The sequence below is a fragment of the Zophobas morio genome, unplaced genomic scaffold (assembly GCF_036711695.1).
Source record: "Zophobas morio isolate AGI-343-1 ecotype UQ-CSIRO unplaced genomic scaffold, CSIRO_AGI_Zmor_V1 ptg000012l, whole genome shotgun sequence".
In the NCBI taxonomy this organism is placed as follows: domain Eukaryota; kingdom Metazoa; phylum Arthropoda; class Insecta; order Coleoptera; family Tenebrionidae; genus Zophobas; species Zophobas morio.
The window spans coordinates 24,405,509-24,424,469 of record NW_026972117.1 but is presented as its reverse complement, the minus strand read 5'-3'; the positions used below and the strand labels follow the sequence as shown (position 1 = coordinate 24,424,469).

General features: G+C 32.5%; 2 protein-coding genes and 1 long non-coding RNA gene across 5 annotated transcripts; 2 read left to right on the top strand and 1 right to left on the bottom strand.

The window, feature by feature from the left end:
- The first annotated feature begins 17 nt into the window (after nt 1–17).
- Nucleotides 18–1,190, top strand: LOC135128064 (surfeit locus protein 1-like). The gene is made up of 5 exons (XM_064054880.1): nt 18–232; nt 285–406; nt 457–654; nt 703–876; nt 928–1,190. Exons 1-5 carry the CDS (start codon nt 59–61, stop codon nt 1,136–1,138), a joined length of 879 nt encoding a protein of 292 aa, XP_063910950.1. The 5' UTR covers nt 18–58; the 3' UTR covers nt 1,139–1,190.
- LOC135128062 (G-protein-signaling modulator 2) lies at nt 1,165–18,915 on the bottom strand. Of its 3 annotated transcripts, none has more exons than XM_064054876.1 (9): nt 18,705–18,915; nt 18,328–18,560; nt 17,996–18,274; nt 17,216–17,455; nt 11,030–11,294; nt 10,632–10,838; nt 3,785–3,983; nt 3,338–3,704; nt 1,165–2,866 (listed from the first exon to the last, which is right to left on the bottom strand). In XM_064054876.1, the coding sequence occupies exons 1-9, from the start codon at nt 18,747–18,749 to the stop codon at nt 2,782–2,784; spliced, it is 1,920 nt and encodes a 639-aa protein (XP_063910946.1). In that variant the 5' UTR covers nt 18,750–18,915; the 3' UTR covers nt 1,165–2,781. The 3 variants fall into 3 exon arrangements, with proteins under 3 accessions (XP_063910946.1, XP_063910947.1, XP_063910948.1); XM_064054877.1 differs by having other exon boundaries at nt 10,671–10,838; XM_064054878.1 differs by lacking the exon at nt 18,705–18,915 and adding an exon at nt 18,608–18,666.
- Nucleotides 11,162–12,789, top strand: LOC135128067 (uncharacterized). The gene is made up of 3 exons (XR_010280320.1): nt 11,162–11,348; nt 12,471–12,648; nt 12,707–12,789. It is a non-coding gene; the product is annotated as an uncharacterized LOC135128067 (long non-coding RNA).
- Nucleotides 18,916–18,961: the final 46 nt, after the last annotated feature.

The following is an 18,961-nucleotide window of genomic DNA, read 5'->3' as shown; positions in this document are numbered from 1 at the left end:
GTACCAACTGTCACATTGTCATTACTGTCAAAAAATATGAAAACAAATATAACCTAAAATGTTGTCACAAAGTATTATAAAATGTTTAAATTGTACCAGTAAAGGAAGTAAAGTTTATTCTACGTTATATTTTAGTAAATTACGTTATTCAAATAATGTAAAGTCTAAACTATTTGTAAAACAACAAGAAAATGCATCAAAGAAAATAGGTCCATGGGGATGGTTCTTACTGGTTCATATAACATTATTGTAGTTGAAGTACAGTTCAAATTACGATATTGTAGGTGATACCTGCTTCAACTTTCGGTTTAGGAACGTGGCAAGTACAAAGGAAAAAATGGAAAGAGGATTTAATTGGGAAATTGCAACAATTAACTCAGTCAGATCCTATAGCTCTTCCAGAGGAGTTTGTAAATTATCTAAGTATGTACGTTTTATTGTAGTTTATTTTTATAGTTTAGAGGAACTCAAGGAGCTGGAATATAGGCCAATTCATGTCCGTGGTGAATTTTTACACGACAAAGAGTTATATTTGGGACCAAGAACATTAATACTTAAAGGTGATGCTTCCACAAAAAGTGAGCTAATGTCTGTTTCAACACAGAGAAACCAAGGATATTTAGTTATAACGCCTTTGAAGTTAGTGGATAGGGAGTATGTTATTTTTGTCACTGAAGATTTTAAATTAATAGTTGATTGTAGTGAAACAATTTTAATTAATAGAGGGTGGGTTCCTAACAATTGTAAGAATCCATCAACCAGGCAAAATGGTCAACAAAAAGGAATTGTTGATGTTATTGGAGTAGTGCGTTTGCATGAAAATAGACCCAATTTTACACCCAAAAACCAAGTGGGGAGTAATCAGTGGTACTATAGGTAGATCAAAGAAAAAAAATGTGTTTCTTAGAATAAACTAAAATATTTTAGGGATTTGAACCAAATGGCGCAAGTGACAGGTGCCTCACCAGTTTTATTGGAAGCGACAAATGATTTTGATGTACCACAAGGACCGATGGGCGGCCAAACAAGAATCTCGTTGCGAAATGAGCACTTCTCATATATTTTAACTTGGTATAGTTTATGCGGCGCAACTAGTTATTTATGGTATAAACAGTTTATTAAAGGTATTAGGTTGTGAAGTGGTAAGGTTGTAAATAAATAGTGTACAGTTAATAAAATTTATTCTCCTACTTTGTACCATATAAATAACAATACATTTCAGCATATCATTAACACATGAATGTCATATAAATCTTTCATAAAAAGAGGGAAGAAATTCAACAGTCTATTATTAAACATGTGGATATTTGAATAAACATCTTTGGCAAACATTTGTCTAATTTGTTCTCACATTACTTTGTAACAATGTGTACAGCATAAAGCATCCAAATGGACAGATTATTTTCATAAATTTTCAGGTGGGATGATTCTATATGTAAACATGCACCAAAAAATCTGTTGCCACAAATTTTTTAACATTTGGCACTCCATTAACCCATTCAGAAGAATTACACGTATAATCTAATAATCTGCTTTTCTAACATTTCAAGTAAATGGAAGCTAATGATTTTCAAATTATTACGCTTTGTGAAAACTATTTCAAATTTCTCTGTATTTTTGCTATTAACTAGGTGCACAATTTCAACTTGATACCATTATGTGCTATTCTATAGTTCGCGTTGTACTTTCATGGCAGAAATATTTACGTCATATAAATGAATGTGCAAAGTCTAAATGCATCTTTTAGCATTGAACTGGCTTGAGAAATATACAAATTTAAAACGACGGTAACACAATGTGGCAACAAATTTCATAAAAGTGTTAATCCACCAGTTGTATACATTGGAAAACGAAACTTGAATTACCGCTGATAACAGTAACGAAATTCCTCTAGACAATATTCACGTTTTTAATGAGGAAAGACGTATTTTAACTTTTTTTTTTATAAAAATAGAGAGCAACATCCTTCCACAAAACATTTCTTTTTTAAATACTCTATCTCATAAAAAATTAAATACCAGACCAAAACGTTTTACAATTTTTGGTTTCATCAAATTATACACCTCTAGTTTAAAACCTAGTTTATACATAACGATTATTTTCAGTTTATTGAAAAATTGGAGCTTTCAGGTCTGAGATTAAATTTTTGCAAAACCAAATCTCTTGGATTTGCATCATCACACTCAAATGCAAGTTGTTAAGTATAACTTGAAATGGATCAATTTACAATTGCTGAAAACTTTAAGACGAAAAATGACTGTACTTCTAAAATTTGAGACATCATTTAGTATTATTATGACAGGAGGAGACTCCTAACTGCAATGAAAAATGGAAAGGCTTGTAATTTGGTCCACTTCTGCATAAAACCATCCACTTATCTAATCTATTTAATATGTTGTCATGAACCGACGAGTAAAAAAACAAAATGAGTTCAAGAGCAACAAATCCATAAGTTAATTAATACAGGTTAAATGATGTGACGGCAATATATTTTCTGTCATCTGTATAAGAAAGTTTGATTCCTGTCATTATTATGATAAGAAATTAACATTTCTTGGACAAATCACAAGTAAAAATAATTATACATAATTAAAAAAAATCAATACATACATTATTTTAATATAAAAATATATAAAAATTTAAACTATATAAAAGAATATGTATATAACTTGCTTTAGGCTCATTTTATATTACATGGGTACACGCTCCAATGGCAGTCAATACAAATAAAAATCGAGATATGGGGTTTTTAAATATTTTTTTGTTACTTAACATACCTAATTATTTTTTCTTCTTTCCAGAAGAATTGCTTTTGAAGTTATTACTAATACCATTTGTTGCGTGCGGAACGTTACCATTAGCCATCCTGCAACGACAGAGGGATTATTTTCAACCATTTTCAATTCAGTTGTTCTAGCAATTTTTTTTTACAAAAAAAGATGAAAGAAAAACTTATTTTATTATTTTAAAGTGTATAAACCAAATAGACTAGTTAATTATCGTCATTTGTGGTTGAAATGTTTACTTAAAAATGTTTTTGTTGTAAAATAAGCGCATTACTATCACTTCCGTAAAAGCAAATCACTGGTAAGTGCATTTATATACACTGGAATATTTTGCGTCAATAGGCGGTAATGTTTACATAAATAATATATTCTCCAGTTGTAAACAAAAAAAAAGGGTACTAAAACTTTGTGAAGTTATTTACATTAAACTTCTCTCACTTCTATCAGAGCAAATTTTTGAAAAAATTAGTTCACTATTCTTTAATAATTTTGACGTGTACAATGTAACACTAGTCACTTCAAAAAATACATTGTTAAATATTAACACCTACCTGTGCTCAACCCGAGGCACCGCAGCTCTTTGATCATCCATTCTCCCTGACTGGAACCTCATAATCAAAGAGAAGAAATCTTCATCTGGTACAGTTGCTCCACTTTTTCTGGAATTAGCTGGTGGTGGATCGGCTTCTACGTCTACGGCAGGTACTGGTAGAGGTGACCTTTGATCCTCAAGCCTGGAGCCTTGACACCTAACCAACTGATCTAAGAAATTATCATCTGGTACGCTATTATTCCTAGATTCGGCTAGCCTTTGAAGAGAAGACGACTGTAACCCCGGCAGATGAGGCAAAGCCACTCTTTGCTCGTCCATTCTCTTACTCTGCATTCCGGCAATCATGTCTATCAGGTCGTCTGGTCCTTTAACAAACGCAATTATTTTTTTTAGTTTAAGCAATTTAACACTGAAAAAGTGTAACCATTTTTTTAAATTAAAATACCTTCATTCCGAGGCAGATTAACTACGTTGGTATTCTCCTTGTTGTCCACAGTCAGAGAACAACGCTGATCGTCCATACGCTTGGATTGGAATCGCGACAGCAAATCGAAGAAAGAATCATCGTCTTCGTTTTTGGTTGGAGATGGTGCCTTCATTGGAGGGAGTGTTAGGCCGGGTCTTTGTTTTCCGTCTGGAGTTAACTGCGAAACAAAGTTTTCGCGACTTAATTTTTCCGCTGACGCTCGTCCAAAAAAATACTAGAGAATGAGTTAAACCTTATATCCGCGGTGATAAAACTTGTTGTTTAGCACCACAATCTGACGTCAACTGTTATTTATTTTATTAATTTTTGCTGCAGCGTATTCACGTATAAAAACGGTGCAAACAATTACCTAGAAACGAGGTACATAGCTGTTTATAATTAATCGACTGTGTATCTTCTTTAGTGCGCAATTTGTATCCACGTTTATTTTATTGCTATTTACGAGTTTATAGAAAAACTTTGGCGCTTTTCCAAATTTTAAGTGACATACTTACGTTGTTTTTGCGGAGTAAAAGACGTTTGGGTTTAAAACGAACAATGTAATAAGATGCACGAGAGAAAACAGTTGTTACGTTAATTAGAACTAATCCAAAAACAAACATGTGATAGATTGTGCGAATTAAATATTTGTAACCTTGTTATTTGAAAATCACGAAGATAATACACAAGTTTTTGTGTACCCAGTAAACATAACGTGCCTGTTTACAAGAGGGCCTTTTGTTAGTGTTTAGTTAATAATTAGAAGGAATTGACTCAGGAAATTACCATGTTAGCCCCCACGTAAAAAATATACAGCGTGGACGATATTATTTAACATGCAGGGATTAAAATGTTTTATTTATTTTCAAACACGCCTGACTAGATTATTAATTGCAATTGGTGATCTGATACTAGAACACAGTCAGAGAGCAGTGGCGCCTTAACATATGTAACATACACATGCCACATGAAGCATGCAAAATAACAAAATAAAATGAGTTGTGTATAGTAACTTACACTTTTATTTCACTAGTGGACAAAAAATGATTACAGAGTTACGAACACGTAACTGACATTTTTGATATTAGCTTCAATTATAATATATAAATTTTTTCTGACAAGCGGCACAATTATGGTTTGTATAATCGACCGTTCGGATCAATAATAGTTATGGAGAATAACAATGTTAAACTGGATTAAAATTCGTGCTGGCACATCAACAATTAATGTTTCACGTAAAGACGACGTTAGATCGTGATGAAATAGTGCAGGCTTACATAAGAACTATTATGTTTAGTTTGTGGTGAACCACAGCATTATTACTCTAACGTTACGTAACCTAGTGAACGTTGTCATTTAAAATTTTAAACGTTAATTATTGAAAAATTAAATATTAAAGAAATTGTGTCATAGGTAGACAATTTATGTGTCAATACAGTCAGCTCTAAATACTTTACGGTATAAATTCGATTAAAAATTTAAAACGAACGCCACGTATTTTATTTAGAACTGTTTCCACTTTTTCTTTAAGTAAGCTTTCTATTATGACCGGGTTTATTGGGGTTTATCTTAGTCTCAATTTATATGTCAATATTGAATGTTTTAGTTTGTAAGTGACTAACTTCGCCGCTTGAATAATATTTAAATGAGTAGACATTTGCCTAAGGCAACAAAACGTACATACATTTTTAATTTTAGAGAAATTAAGGAAATAACGCTTCACAAATTTAATCACCTTGCAGAATCAAGTGCAAAATTGTTTAACTTTTTTGTCTATCAATGTAAAATAATTAAAAATTTGTCTGCATTCATCGATCAAACGGTGGATTATATTCTGTGGATGGATTGTTTAAAATTTTATTTAACACTTGGGGGTTTTTAATTAATTAGTTACACATTATGCAAACTCTAAATAAATAATCCGGCACCAAAACACAGTATTAAAATATTGAAATCATATTTGATCATTACTAATTTATATTGTGGTTATTGTTGTACGCATTCAGCATCCTTGACAATGAAGTAGAATAAATAGTTTTGCAAGTTGGCGAAACACACAATAAACAAAACAATAGTGTAAACAGGAGCTTATTGTGTTACATCATTTCCTACCCTTTCAGTTACTGTGTGGTTAGTAATTACTTCATATGAGACGTCAGTAGTGACAATGACATAACTTAGAACTAATTATGTACAGCTTTAATAAAAATTTGGTCTAAAGTTATTTAGATAGAGCTTCCTTTGCATCTGAAGTAGTCGCCAAATGCAGCTTCTTCGACAAATAGCTAATAAAATTTAATTTTTGACAACTCCTATAACTTAAAATGAAGAAGTATGCCACACAGTTGACGCAGGCTGGACAAACACCGACAATGTCAAATATATTTAAAGTAGATAACACGAATTAAAATATGAAGGATATTGTCTTGTGTAGTTCGCATGACTCAATTTTACTTCTGCGGCGGCGCTGCGTATTATACGTATATTTTTAATATATTACAAAAACCTAGTTTTTTATTAATCACTTAATGAAAGAGGCATCAGGCAATTAGTGAAAAGTTTTATTTCCTCAGAGATAATTAAAGTGTGGACATCTGGTTCAGTAAGTACATAACAGTATCGAAGAGGAGGATCACAGAAAGACATGAAATTCCGTCGAAAAGGACAAAAATGGAGCAACCGGTAAATTTGGAACCTGTACCCAATATAGTCAGAGTACTAGAAGTAATTAAGAACCCTTTTAAGGATTTATGGATGGAAATAATGTACCATTTCAAGTGCCACCTTTTTGTGAGGTTATCACAATATAATGAGAGTGACGCCAATTTTTCAAATGTATATTGTAATGTTTTCAAAAACAGTTGTCAAAAACCAAAAACCGAATGTGACGCATGTATTACTTCTTATTTGATTTATTTATTTATTTATTTATTTATTATTTCGAGCTACAATCTTTCACCTCCTTCCACTGTATAATAATATACTATTAATTAATTTCGTTTTTTATATTAATGCATCTTTAATTAAAACGAAGTAAATTTCAATTAATAAAATAGTTTTAAAAATAATTTCCAGAAAAAGTAAGCGTAAACTATGAACTAGAGTTTTATTTATCGCAAACCAGACAATTTTTATCCCTGATATGGCTTTTATGTGCTTTTTAGGCTGAATTAATGAAAAATTCACATTTTATAAGTTTCCAGGCTAAACTGGGGCAGTATACGGTGGCGCCTCTAGCGGCCGCGTAAAAAATAACGGAAAATAAATGGGACCACTGATAGTCGTTTGTCATTTTTTTCTAGATTCGTGGTAGATAACCAACGGGAAAAATATACATATTATCAATATCTGCTTAAAATGCGACTATTAGGCACGCATCAAGTTGGTTGACCAGAATAAGTGAAAAAATTTGAATGACCTTGTCTTCTCAAAACAGAGGAGGCGACTAAAGTTATTATTTACGCTACAATGGAGCAAAACGTTCTGAATATTATTTTGGGCAAGTAGCTGTTATTATAATAATTATTTTATTATTATTAAATATAGGCGGACACGACATTATTGTATTCTCAAATTTTCGAAAAAATAAGGTAAATCGTTCTTAATTTGATCAATAAAAAAATGTGTCTCCATGATTCAATCGAACCAGCGGCCTTCGCGTTAATACGTCAACATTTTTACGGTACAACCACTGAATTCACTACATGTCATTTTTTGCGATAATCTGGATGTTTGGAATAAAAAATCAAGACAGATTCATAAACCACAAGTATAGGAGTACGTTATTTTATAAAATTTAAGTGGTATTTACTAAAAAAAAAAATGTAAGGGACGTGTTCAATTGTTGGTAGGGATGATTAGCCAAATTTTGGTTCTCGTCTTGCTATCTATACGACATTCCTAAGAAACATTTGTCAATAATCGGTCTGTTTCGGAGATTATCTGCCTAATAAAAATCTGACAGCCAAATGACAGATAGGTAGACGGACATGGGAGAACTATTTTTTCGTTTGTACTCGGGAAGTAGAAACGAAACAATAAATTGCTATTTCATATAAATAGAATTCACCCAAATGACAAAAAGGTTTTGTACAACTGAGGACCACAATACCATAAAAGTAGAAGTTAACGATATGATTGTCTCTTCCTTTTATTGACGCCCTTTGTATTGAGTTGTCTCTAATTCAATTTTCAACAGAAATAGAAATTTTGAATTTCTGTTACAAAAAAAACCCTGCCTTTAAACATCGTTGATAAAGAGTCACCGATGTTCTATTAATTCTCTCACGGAGTTAGTAACATTAAGAAGCCAAACCATGCGATTATCAAGTTTAAGATAATGCTTATTCTCAGAACGTTATTTTTGTATGAGAACGCCTACACAATATATTTATAATCACGGTTAGTATTGATAATAATACCTAATCTTCGTCGGAAACTTTTCTTAGTAGTAGTAATAATTAGATTGTTTATTTATTTATTAAGTGTATCCTGTTCGTAGGAAATGTTTAGATTGTATTTTTTAATAAGTTTATATTTTATGCTTTGAATTTTGAATTCCCTCAGTTACAACTTCTACATTTTCAGCGAAGGGTTTCAGGCACTGGTCATTTTACAACCGTCACTAATAACACTTCCTCATAAAATTGATACAATAATAACGTTCTGAGGCAGTGGTTGGAAGTAATTTAATACCTTCTCAAGTAATGAGTAATTGCAACGAATTACTTTTTTTGAGTAATTCAATCACTTTACAATTACTTTTAACCCAAATACTCAAAATTATTGTTTTGTTTTTCTCTACGAATTGTTTACCTTACCTGCTGGGATTATTATATCTGGTTTGTCCCCACAAAGAGAAGTAGAGGGTTAAAATCTAAAACGAGTTTAGCACAGAATTTGTTAAGAAACAAGGTAACCATAATATACATAAGCTCTTCATCACTTTAAGGCCAAGTTTTTGCCAAAAATATACGTCTGATTGTAATGAACTTCATTCCGTTGAAATGAGCTTAAAAAAACCCTACCAAGACTGCTTTTCCAGTTTTTAAATTTTGTTGTAAAAAAAAAACTACAACGTGTTAAAATTGTGATCAGTACATTATGACATTATCTGGTTTTCGCTATTTATGGATCAATTTAAAATTTTCAAAAAGGTACATTAGTAGAAATTGTATTTAAAAAATCCATTGCGCTTTACAGAAATAAAATATCTTAATAAATAATTGAGTAAACAAAGGCAGAATATTTAAAATTTGTGGTCAAACAAACTTTAGCCATTTTTCTGGTCCACTCAAATCTATAACAGGTAACCGATAAAGCTCTCATAATCCAACAATAAAATTTTATGAGAGTGTCCACCCTCTAAGGTTTTCTAAATTTAATCTGTAAGTCACAACGTTAACTAAGACATAATTAAAGGCAGACTTTTAAGTTTACATTATCTTATAGCCCCCTTCTAAGTATTTAGGAATATCCTTTTTATTAACGACTAAAAGATTTGCGTCCGTAGGTAATTATCGGTGGACTAATATTTACGATACATTTACACGCAGCCAATAAGATATTTTGAAATCTCCCACCAATGCAAATTTTTGTTTAAAAGGTGTTGCAGTTGGCATCGAACTTTTATTTGTAGCTAGAGTGGAATTAAATTAGGCGCAAAAGAATTGGCTCTTCAATTTTTGATAAAATATATAACATGTTGTCCTACAACAACTCCATTTAGCGCCGCAGTGGAAAGGATGTGTACTGTTGTCTTTGCTGACGAAAATTTTGAATGTCAGTTATTATTGAATTTAAATTATGAATATAGTCCTATTGCGTGAAGTATTTATTTGTTTTTTCATTCTAACATGTTTTTCTTGACTCTTTGGACCCAACAACAAATATCTAAAATTGTGTCTTCATCAAATTTTTCAAAGTGCAAAAAGTAATTGCTCCAATCACTGTTCTGAGGGTAGCACTGACTATTCGTGATTGGCTTTAATTAAGACACAAGAAGTTCAGTTTTTTTCGAAGAAAGACTCAAAACAGAAGGATTTAGTTTTTAATGACAATGGTTTTAGCCCAAAGTTAGTTTTTATCAGAAGTTTCTTAACCGCAAATGAATTATCACCGTTATACTTCACTTAATTTAAATATTCTAAAGAAAATTAGGATATAGAAACTGGTAAATAGTCATTAGGTGGAACTCTAATCTAGATTTTATGACTTTGGTGCTCCTTTTATATGTCACAGCATAATTTGTCCCCAGGTAACTAAAACACAATTCGTATAATTTCTAAAAATTTAGGTACGACAAATGAAACGCATGCATATCACAACATGTTGTGGTAATTTATCTTCTCTAACAAATTGTAACAGAAACAATGTCAGTGTTTTTCAATAAAAAAATCTAACATTCAGCGTCGAGAACTATCGATTGTAGTGCGACTGATGCTCCTACCTTTCATAGGTATTGTCTTTTCTTTATGATATGTCATACATTGTTCTAAATATGGTACATTATGCACTTTGTGTTACGTAAAATAATTAAATTCAGTTTTCAAACAAAATTATTCGAATCGTAACGAAGAAAAATGAATTTAGACTTGCCGTGATTCACCTATTTCTTTGTTCGATTTTTTATTGTTGACCAGTGTAATCAATAAAGAAGGTTCATACCACGTTCAAAGATGTATGCAATGCCTAGGTTAACTTAATGCTATCTATTGCACATATAAAAAGCGATGCAACACACAAAGCATACACAAACAATCGAGAAACATAAATAAACTTACGCTTGTTAAACAAGAAACACGAAAAACAAAAAAAAAACCGCTACCTTAATAAGGCTAAGCTGTTCCATGCTTTCTCGTCTCACCCTATGTATCCTCTGGTGAGTGACGTCGTTCATTTGAGGTTCTTTAGGAGACGCACTTTTGGAAGAAGGAGTTTCACAGATCGACTCAGGACTTTCCGGTAAATTTAAAATTTTTCTCAAGTCCGCCACGTTCATTTTCGCTGTAGCTTCACCCATTGGATCCCCTAACTAAAACACAACAGCAGAAAAACGGATTACGCAATTAACGGCTTCCTTAAATGATTCTCGATGTTGTGAAAATAAATTAGCGATTAATATTCCGTTCAAACACAACGGTATAGTCACAGTACATAGAGTACGTTATCGCTGATTAAAACTTGTGTACAGTTTTGTTATTAATGTAAATGTGATTATCATACCTCTTTGCTAATTTCCAAATGTTTCTTAGCAAACTGTAAAGCTTTCTCGTGATTTCCCAGAGACGCATGAGCATTTCCCAAGGACCAACAAGCTCTAGCTTCGCCGATGCGGTCAGCAAGGTTTTGTGCGATCAGAAGGTGTCGTAAATGATATTCTATGGCAGTTTCGTAATCTCGTAACAAAGTGTAAGTGTTGCCCAGACTATAGCAGGCTTGAGCTTCTACTGCATGATCACCTAGCTCTTGTGCGAGAGCCAACGTTCGTCTAAAATGTTAATATTAATTAAACGGTTGAAAGAACTGTTTGAATTAATGTGAAGTAAGTTATACTTCATTGTTGCTAATATTAATGTTATAAAAAGGTGAAAATAGTAAAATGTGATGAAATAACGCGTCGACTTATTGGTATTTAAATGTATATAGGTAAATGAATAAATTTTAATTAATAATTTTATAAATTCTTCGGCAGTTTAGAACAAGTTTTCAATTAACGAAAAACGAAAAAAATTGATAATAACGGAATAAAAAATTTTCGAAAGTGAATGCAAAATATGGCATCAAGTCTAATATCATATCCATACACGTTGGACATAACGGTATGTGCTGCGCGTGTCGAGAAAATTTACAATTAAAATTCATTCTTCTTATAAGCATTACAAGCACCATTATAACGGATGTACTTCATTTATGATTTTTAATGTACACATATTATTAAAAGTTGTTAAAACCTAAACATCTCGGCATATTTACGACTATTAACATTAGTCATGGTAAAGCCGAGTCATTGTACGTGAAGATGAGTAATAATAATAATAATAATACGGTAAAAAGCTTAAAAATACAGGTAGTTTCAAAACAAATGCCACATTTTCCCATGTAATAAATGGTAACTTGGCGCTATTTTTAGTTTTTAGGTGTATGATATGCAGCTGCCAAAATTTAGTAAAGGAATACAATATTAAATCGTATAAAAGAGAATACATAGTCGTTTTGAAGTTACTGATGCGTTTTTGTATCAAACGACGACATCGACTTTTTGGAAGAAGGAAAAGTATGTTTGAAGTGAACTTATTTTTTAATATAATTTCGGTCTATCTAGAAATTTCAGTGAAATCAAATGTTTTCGTAATATTTTGTGAAATAAATTATCATTAATATTAATTTTATTGAGTCACGGGTAGTAGATAAGATCAAATATAACTGTGGAATATTAATTAAATCACAAGTGAAGCAGCATTAAAGTATTTGCATTTAAAGTACGGTCATTCTTGATATAACTTCATAAACTTTTTGAAACAGGTCAATATATTAATTTTAATAAAGAAAATTAATTTTAAGGCATCAACGTTCTCGAGTTAAAGTTTTGTAATCCTTGAATCAATGTTTCTGAAATAAATGATCAAATTGATGGTACAAATTATTTTAAAATGGATCTTTTTAGAGAAGATGAGCAAATCAATTCGTCAGCGTTCTGGGCAATCGATTCGTTAGAAACCTGACTTCATATTATACAAGTCGTGAAGCGCCAAGAAATATGACTATTACAATTTTTATTGTTTTCACTACCATTCATCACTACGTTGTACATAGTGTACATTCTATGTTTCGCGAATCCTATGGTAAGTGTTCACATATTTTAGTTTGTTTGTTACCTAATTTCCTGTTTTCAACATATAGTTCTGATGATGATACTAGTAAGTTTGTATGGAAATGGTTTGTATCTAAACAAGTTAGCAATCTAAATAAACTCTGAATACTGTGCCGTCGACTTACTTCTTCTACGTTTTAAATTTAGAAAATACTAATCACAGTGTACGAAAATAGAAAATGGCGTACTCGGCCCTGCTTTCCGAAAATTTAGACGCCAAAGGGGAAAATTCAAGGCGGATTCATAAACCACAAATGTAGAAGGATATTATTATAAAACATGTAAATAATATTAATGTACAAACTTCTAAGATAACGTCATCAAATTGTTGGTGGGAGCGATTAGACAAATGTAGGTTATCGTTTTACCATCTACACCATATTCATAACATATTTCTAAAACTTGACAACAATCGGTCCAGCACTTTCGGAGATTATCTGTCTAATAAAAATCTGGACAGACAGAAACGGGAGACCTACTGTTTCATACTCCAGGAGTTATGACACCTCCAGAAAACATAAAACTTGTCGGATGGACATTATTATAGGTTACGCTCGAAAAATAAAAATTAATTCATAAACCACAAGTATAAAGTATGTTATTTTACTAAATTTTGAGTTGACGTCATCATCTTCTTGGTGTTAAATTTTGGTAAACGTTTTAGCATTTACATGATATTCGTAAAATAAAATAAAGAAAATGAAATATGTAAGTAGTTTGCAGATTATGTGCCACCAAATATTGATATAGATGACAGATTTTTTCATATTCAAGGGATCATAAAACGTCGAGAAAACATGAAATTAGCCGTTCGACCGACGGATCCTATTACAATACTTCCCTAGTTTATGCCTAGGAAGTAAAAAATAAGATGAAGAAATTTTCCCATTTTTGCTGTATAATTAACTGATTTATCTAAACAATTTTTATACCGGGTGTCTGGAAAATGACGAATTAACTCTTGAGTACGTTATGCACGGGGGTTTCGGGAGTGCCAAAAAAATAATTAAAAAAATCTTTATGTAAAAGTTAGTCATCAGTGCTTGCTAAAATAAAACTGGTTTTGGCAAATGACATACCCTCTAAGAAATGACGAGGGTGGGTGGGCGGGACTAGTACCTGTTAAGATAAGACTGATTTTGGTAAATGACATACCCTCTAACAAAAGAGGGTGGATGGGCGGGACTAGTACCGCCGATTTTGGCAAATAACATATTCTCTACGAAAAGAGAGGGTGGGTGGGCGGGGCTAGTAACTGCTAAAATAAGACCGTTTTTGGCAAATGGCATGTCCTCTAGGAAAAGAGAAGGCGGGTGGGTGGGGCTAATACCTGTTAAGATAAGACTGATTTTATTAAATGACGTATTCTCTAAGAAATTTAATTAGATTATCATAAGAAAAAACACTAGAGAGACTATAGCACTTTCAAATTCTTTACAAACAGGAGTATCTAAATTTACAAAAAAAATCTCCATAGGCTCCCAAAATAATACACCATGAGTACCCAAACACTGCGGCACTCGACTTTTTCAAATTCGTAAAAAATAAAACACTAGAACCCCAAAAGACTTTTTCAGGTTCATCCAGTAACAAAATGTATCGTTTAAATTTATCCGAAAATAAAACATCAGTAAAGGGACCGAAAATTAACTGCGAACATTTTAAACGTAGGGTTTTGAAAACTTTGACAATGTTTGATAGATAGGATATGTCATTTTCCAAAACAGTCTTATCTTAGCAAACACTAGCCCCGCCCACCCACCCTGTCTCCTTTTCAGTGATTGATTTCATCTGATCCGAATGAAATGAATGATCTTATACGGAACAGAATTAAAAATAGTCGTTAGAATGAGAAGACGGGGTGGGTGGGCGGGGCTAGTACTTGCTACGATAAGACTGATTTTGGCAAATGGCATATCCTCTAATAAAATACAGGGTGGGTGGGCGGGGCTAGTATTGATAAGATAAGACTGATTTTGGCACTTCTGACATTTTCCACCATTTTCCAACTATGTCCGAAAATTAGTTGAAGACATTCTCTTGTACATTTCGATATCCAGAAGTCATTTTCGATTTCATTTCTTTGAAAATTCCCACAATTTTTCGAAAATTGCCAATTGAAATAAATACACCTATTTTAAAGATTAGCGCTTTTTTTACTTTTTTCACATTCTAGATTCTATTGTTAATTTCCACTCCCACTCGACAGAACATTATTACCCCGCCCACCCACCCTGTCTCCTTTTCAGTGATGATTTCATCTGATCTGAATGAAATGAATGGTCTTATGCTGAACAGAAATAAAATTAGTCGTTAAAATGAGAAGAGGGGTGGGTGGGTGGGGCTAGTGTTTGTTAAGATAAGACTGTTTTAGCAAATGACATATCCTCTAATAATGTAAGAGGGTGGGTGGGTGGGGCTAGTATTGATAAGATTAGACTGATTTTGTCACTTTTGACATTTTCTACCATTTTGCAACTATTTCCGAAAATTAGTTGAAGACATTTTCTTATACATTTCGATATCGAGAACTCATTTTCGGCTTCGTTTCTACGGAAATTCCTACCATTTTCCCAAAGTCGCCAATTGAAATGCAGGTGTTTTAAAGATGAGCGCTTTTTTTTTACTTTCTTCACATCTTAGATTCTATTATTAGTTTCCGCTCCCACTCGACACATGAAAATAATTAAATAATCCATATTTCCTTGCAAAAATGTACCATATTAACCATGTTTTAAGTTTCTTGTTGCGAAAAGAAGGTCATGCATATTAAGAGAAAAAAAAGTACAATATAAGCCCCGCCCACTTGCCCAGCTCAATTGTGATGATTTTTTTAATTCGTCGTGAGCTGAGGGGTGGGGCTTAAATGTAAAATCCTTATTTTTCTACGAGAAAGTACCATGTGAAATATGTTCTTAAGTAGGTAATCATGTTTTACAAAGAAAACTAGATGTATTAATTAAAAAAGAAAACCAGAAGAGAAGCCCCACCCATTCGTTTCGATCTCAATCGTGATAAATTTTTCATTCGTTGTCAGACCGAAAGGCGGAGCCTAATTGCAAAATTGATACTTTCCCACAAAAATTATATAATATTATATACGTCAAATATTTTTTACTGCTTACTCGGTATTTGCTAATTTGTAGCTTCGCTTTAAAAAATAATTTCATGAATTTTTACAAGTTTTTTACTTCTTTAGCTTAAGCTGTGGAAATATTGTAAAAAAATCCGTTCGTCTATTGACTAACTTCATGTTTTCTCGACGTTTTGTAACTTCCCGAGTTTGAAAAAGTTGGTCTCCGTTTCCGTGGGTTTGTCGTTTGTTGTCGGTTTCATTAAGCGGGTAATCTCAGAAGCTACTGGATTGTCGTACAATTTTTGGTGCATTTTAGGAACATCGCGTATATGGTAAAACGCTAACCAAAATTTATTTAATCATCTCTACCAAAAATTTGATGATATCTCAAAATGTTACAAAGTAAATTATATTTACTTAAATTTTATAAAATAAGATACTTCTGGTGTGTTAATCTGCCCTTATGTTTTACCCTTGACGTCTAGATTTTGGAAAAAATCAAAATAATATTTTACAATTTAAATGAGAAAATACAAAAGCGACTGCTATGAAATCTTGCAAACGTTTTAAGGTTCTATGGTAAACTGCTAGTCAAAATGTGTCTATCTTCTGCAAAAAGTCTACCCTGGTAGTTTATTCTTCTATTCATATTTTTAAGATTTGTTTATAGAGGGTATCTTTAAAAAAATATATGGAGCAATACATTTTTCCTGACCATAAACTACTTCCATGTTTTCTCCAAGTTTCATGACCCCTAGAATACGAAAAAATAGGTTTTCGGTTTCCGTCCGTCTGTATGTCTATCTGCCATCTGTGTGTATTTTCCCTACCAACAATTTGATGGCGTCATCTAAAGTTTCTACATTAAAATTATTTAAGTGTTACGTAACAATATACTCCTACATTTGTGCTTTATGAATCCACTTGTTTTGAGTTTTAATCACAATTATTACTTTACGCAATATTCGCTCCACGTTTCATATAACCGATATCTCACGCACCTCCGAAATATATGCAACGTGGCCGTGTGAGATAAAGGGTTCGAATAGTGTGCACGCGGGAGTTAAGATTTTTCTTTTTCTAAGACATTGAATTTGTTTGAATGTTTAGCCTCAGATGCGAGGGAAGTTGTTTAAATATCATCATGTCATCATAAAATTTTCGTAAGAAAAAATTTACGCACACCATGCTTATTTACCTGCAGTTTAATAATTTACTACTATTTTTACTTAAACTTATAAGGATTCTCACAAAAAAAAATCTGTCTAATAAAAAGTGACACAGAGACAGACCGAGACGCAGGCGGAAATGCGGACCCACTCTTTCCCACTCTAGCGTTCTGTAGCTCACGCTCGGGAAGTAAAAGATTAACGCGAATTTTGTAAATTTATTACAGGAATTAATGAATGGTTTAGTGCATGTGCGTATGAACAGCCTACATTTAAACAGAATCATTTCTTACTTGTAATGATGAGCCGCTTCCTCAAACTGTCCCATAAAAATATGCGAATTTCCCAGGTTACTATGTGCCCGTCTTTCAGCAGCTTTATCTCCAAACTGCCTCGCAATTGATAACCGTTCTTCATGGTAATGTATGGCTTGAGCAAAATCTCCCAGCAAATAAAATGTATTGCCCAAATTTCCACAAGCTCTTCCTTGTGCAGCAACGTCACCTAGTTCTTTCATTAAGGACAAATTTTCCCTTAAAAAAGCAATTAAATTTATTAAATTTATTTTTTTTAAATACGAGTTTTTCATGTGCACTCAGTAAAAAAAAACAATTTGAGGATAAATTTCAAAAATTATAAGTAGAATAAATTAGTGTGGTTCACATGGTCAATACATTTTGAAAAACGCCCTTAGTTAGAATTTTTTTACAGAAAATGCTTTAAAAATTTGTGAATCAAAATGTATGTATACCAAGTGGTCGGTAGTCCATAAATTTTAAAATAGTTAAAACGCAAAGAGTGATACATGAAAAACCCATATACATAACTTTTCTATATCATTGTGCATTGTCTTTTATTTTAGTACATTTACATACTACATTAATGGATAACATTGTGGTTTTAGTTCCTTCCGCCAATAAAAGAATGTCATTCATTCATAATGTTAAACTTTAAACAATCATTCAATCCATATTAGAATAACAAACTACTATTCTGTAAAGAAAATTTTTACTTTTAGTCAAGGGTGAAATGAAAAACACTTATTAAATGAACATATTACACAAGTAACTTACTCATAATAACTAACAGCCTGCTGTAGACATCCTTTCACATCATCAGAAAAGTCTCCTGGGTCTTTATGTCCCACTCGACCAATGTGTTTCCCCTTAGCATGAAACACATTGCCTAAATTGTATAAAGCTCGACCTTCACTTAACCTATCTCCTAATTCTCTTGAAAGCTCTAGATGCCGTTTACAGCACACTACAGCTTCGTCAAATCTACCCATTACCTTAAGAGTGTTACCCAGGTTTCCCGATGATTTAGCTTCGCCCAGTTTATCACCCATAGTTCTAAAAAAAGCACTTGATTATTACGATTTATACAATAGAGTAAATCCCCAAACCTGGCTAAAGTTAGATCGTGTTTGTGGTATTGCATCGCTTTTCCATAATCTCCTAGATAAAAATATGCGTTTCCCAACTGACTGTAAATGGCACTTAATGTTCGTAAATCGTCCGTTCCGGCCTGAATAGCAGCTTGAAAAAATGCCACACCGGCCCTGCAGTCTCCTGCCTTGCACAGACGTTCACCTTCCAGGGCAAGTTCTAAGCACATATTGCTTGATCCATCATAATCCTTGAAATATGAAATATTTTTAAAACGACGCAACGTGCAATATTTACGTTGTTTCAACAAGAATGACGAAAGCTTTCCTGGAACGTTTACTTCTCTAGACCATTCAATTCAAATTTAAAAGGAAAACATGGAATAATAACACACCTGTGTTTCAAACGTTAAGTTCTCCGCACTTGCACTCAGTGACATTTTGAGGCTAATAAAATAATATAATTATTTACAGCAATTAAAAGCACTTAAGTTATGAATCACTCATTTATTCTTTCATCATTACACAAAACACAACCATAAAATTATTGTAATGTCAAACCCAACACAACCATCAACACTCCTTTTCCTGCAACTGTCATACTTTTTCAGAAATGTAGTGAATTTCACTTTACACTAAAATTTTTTTGGGG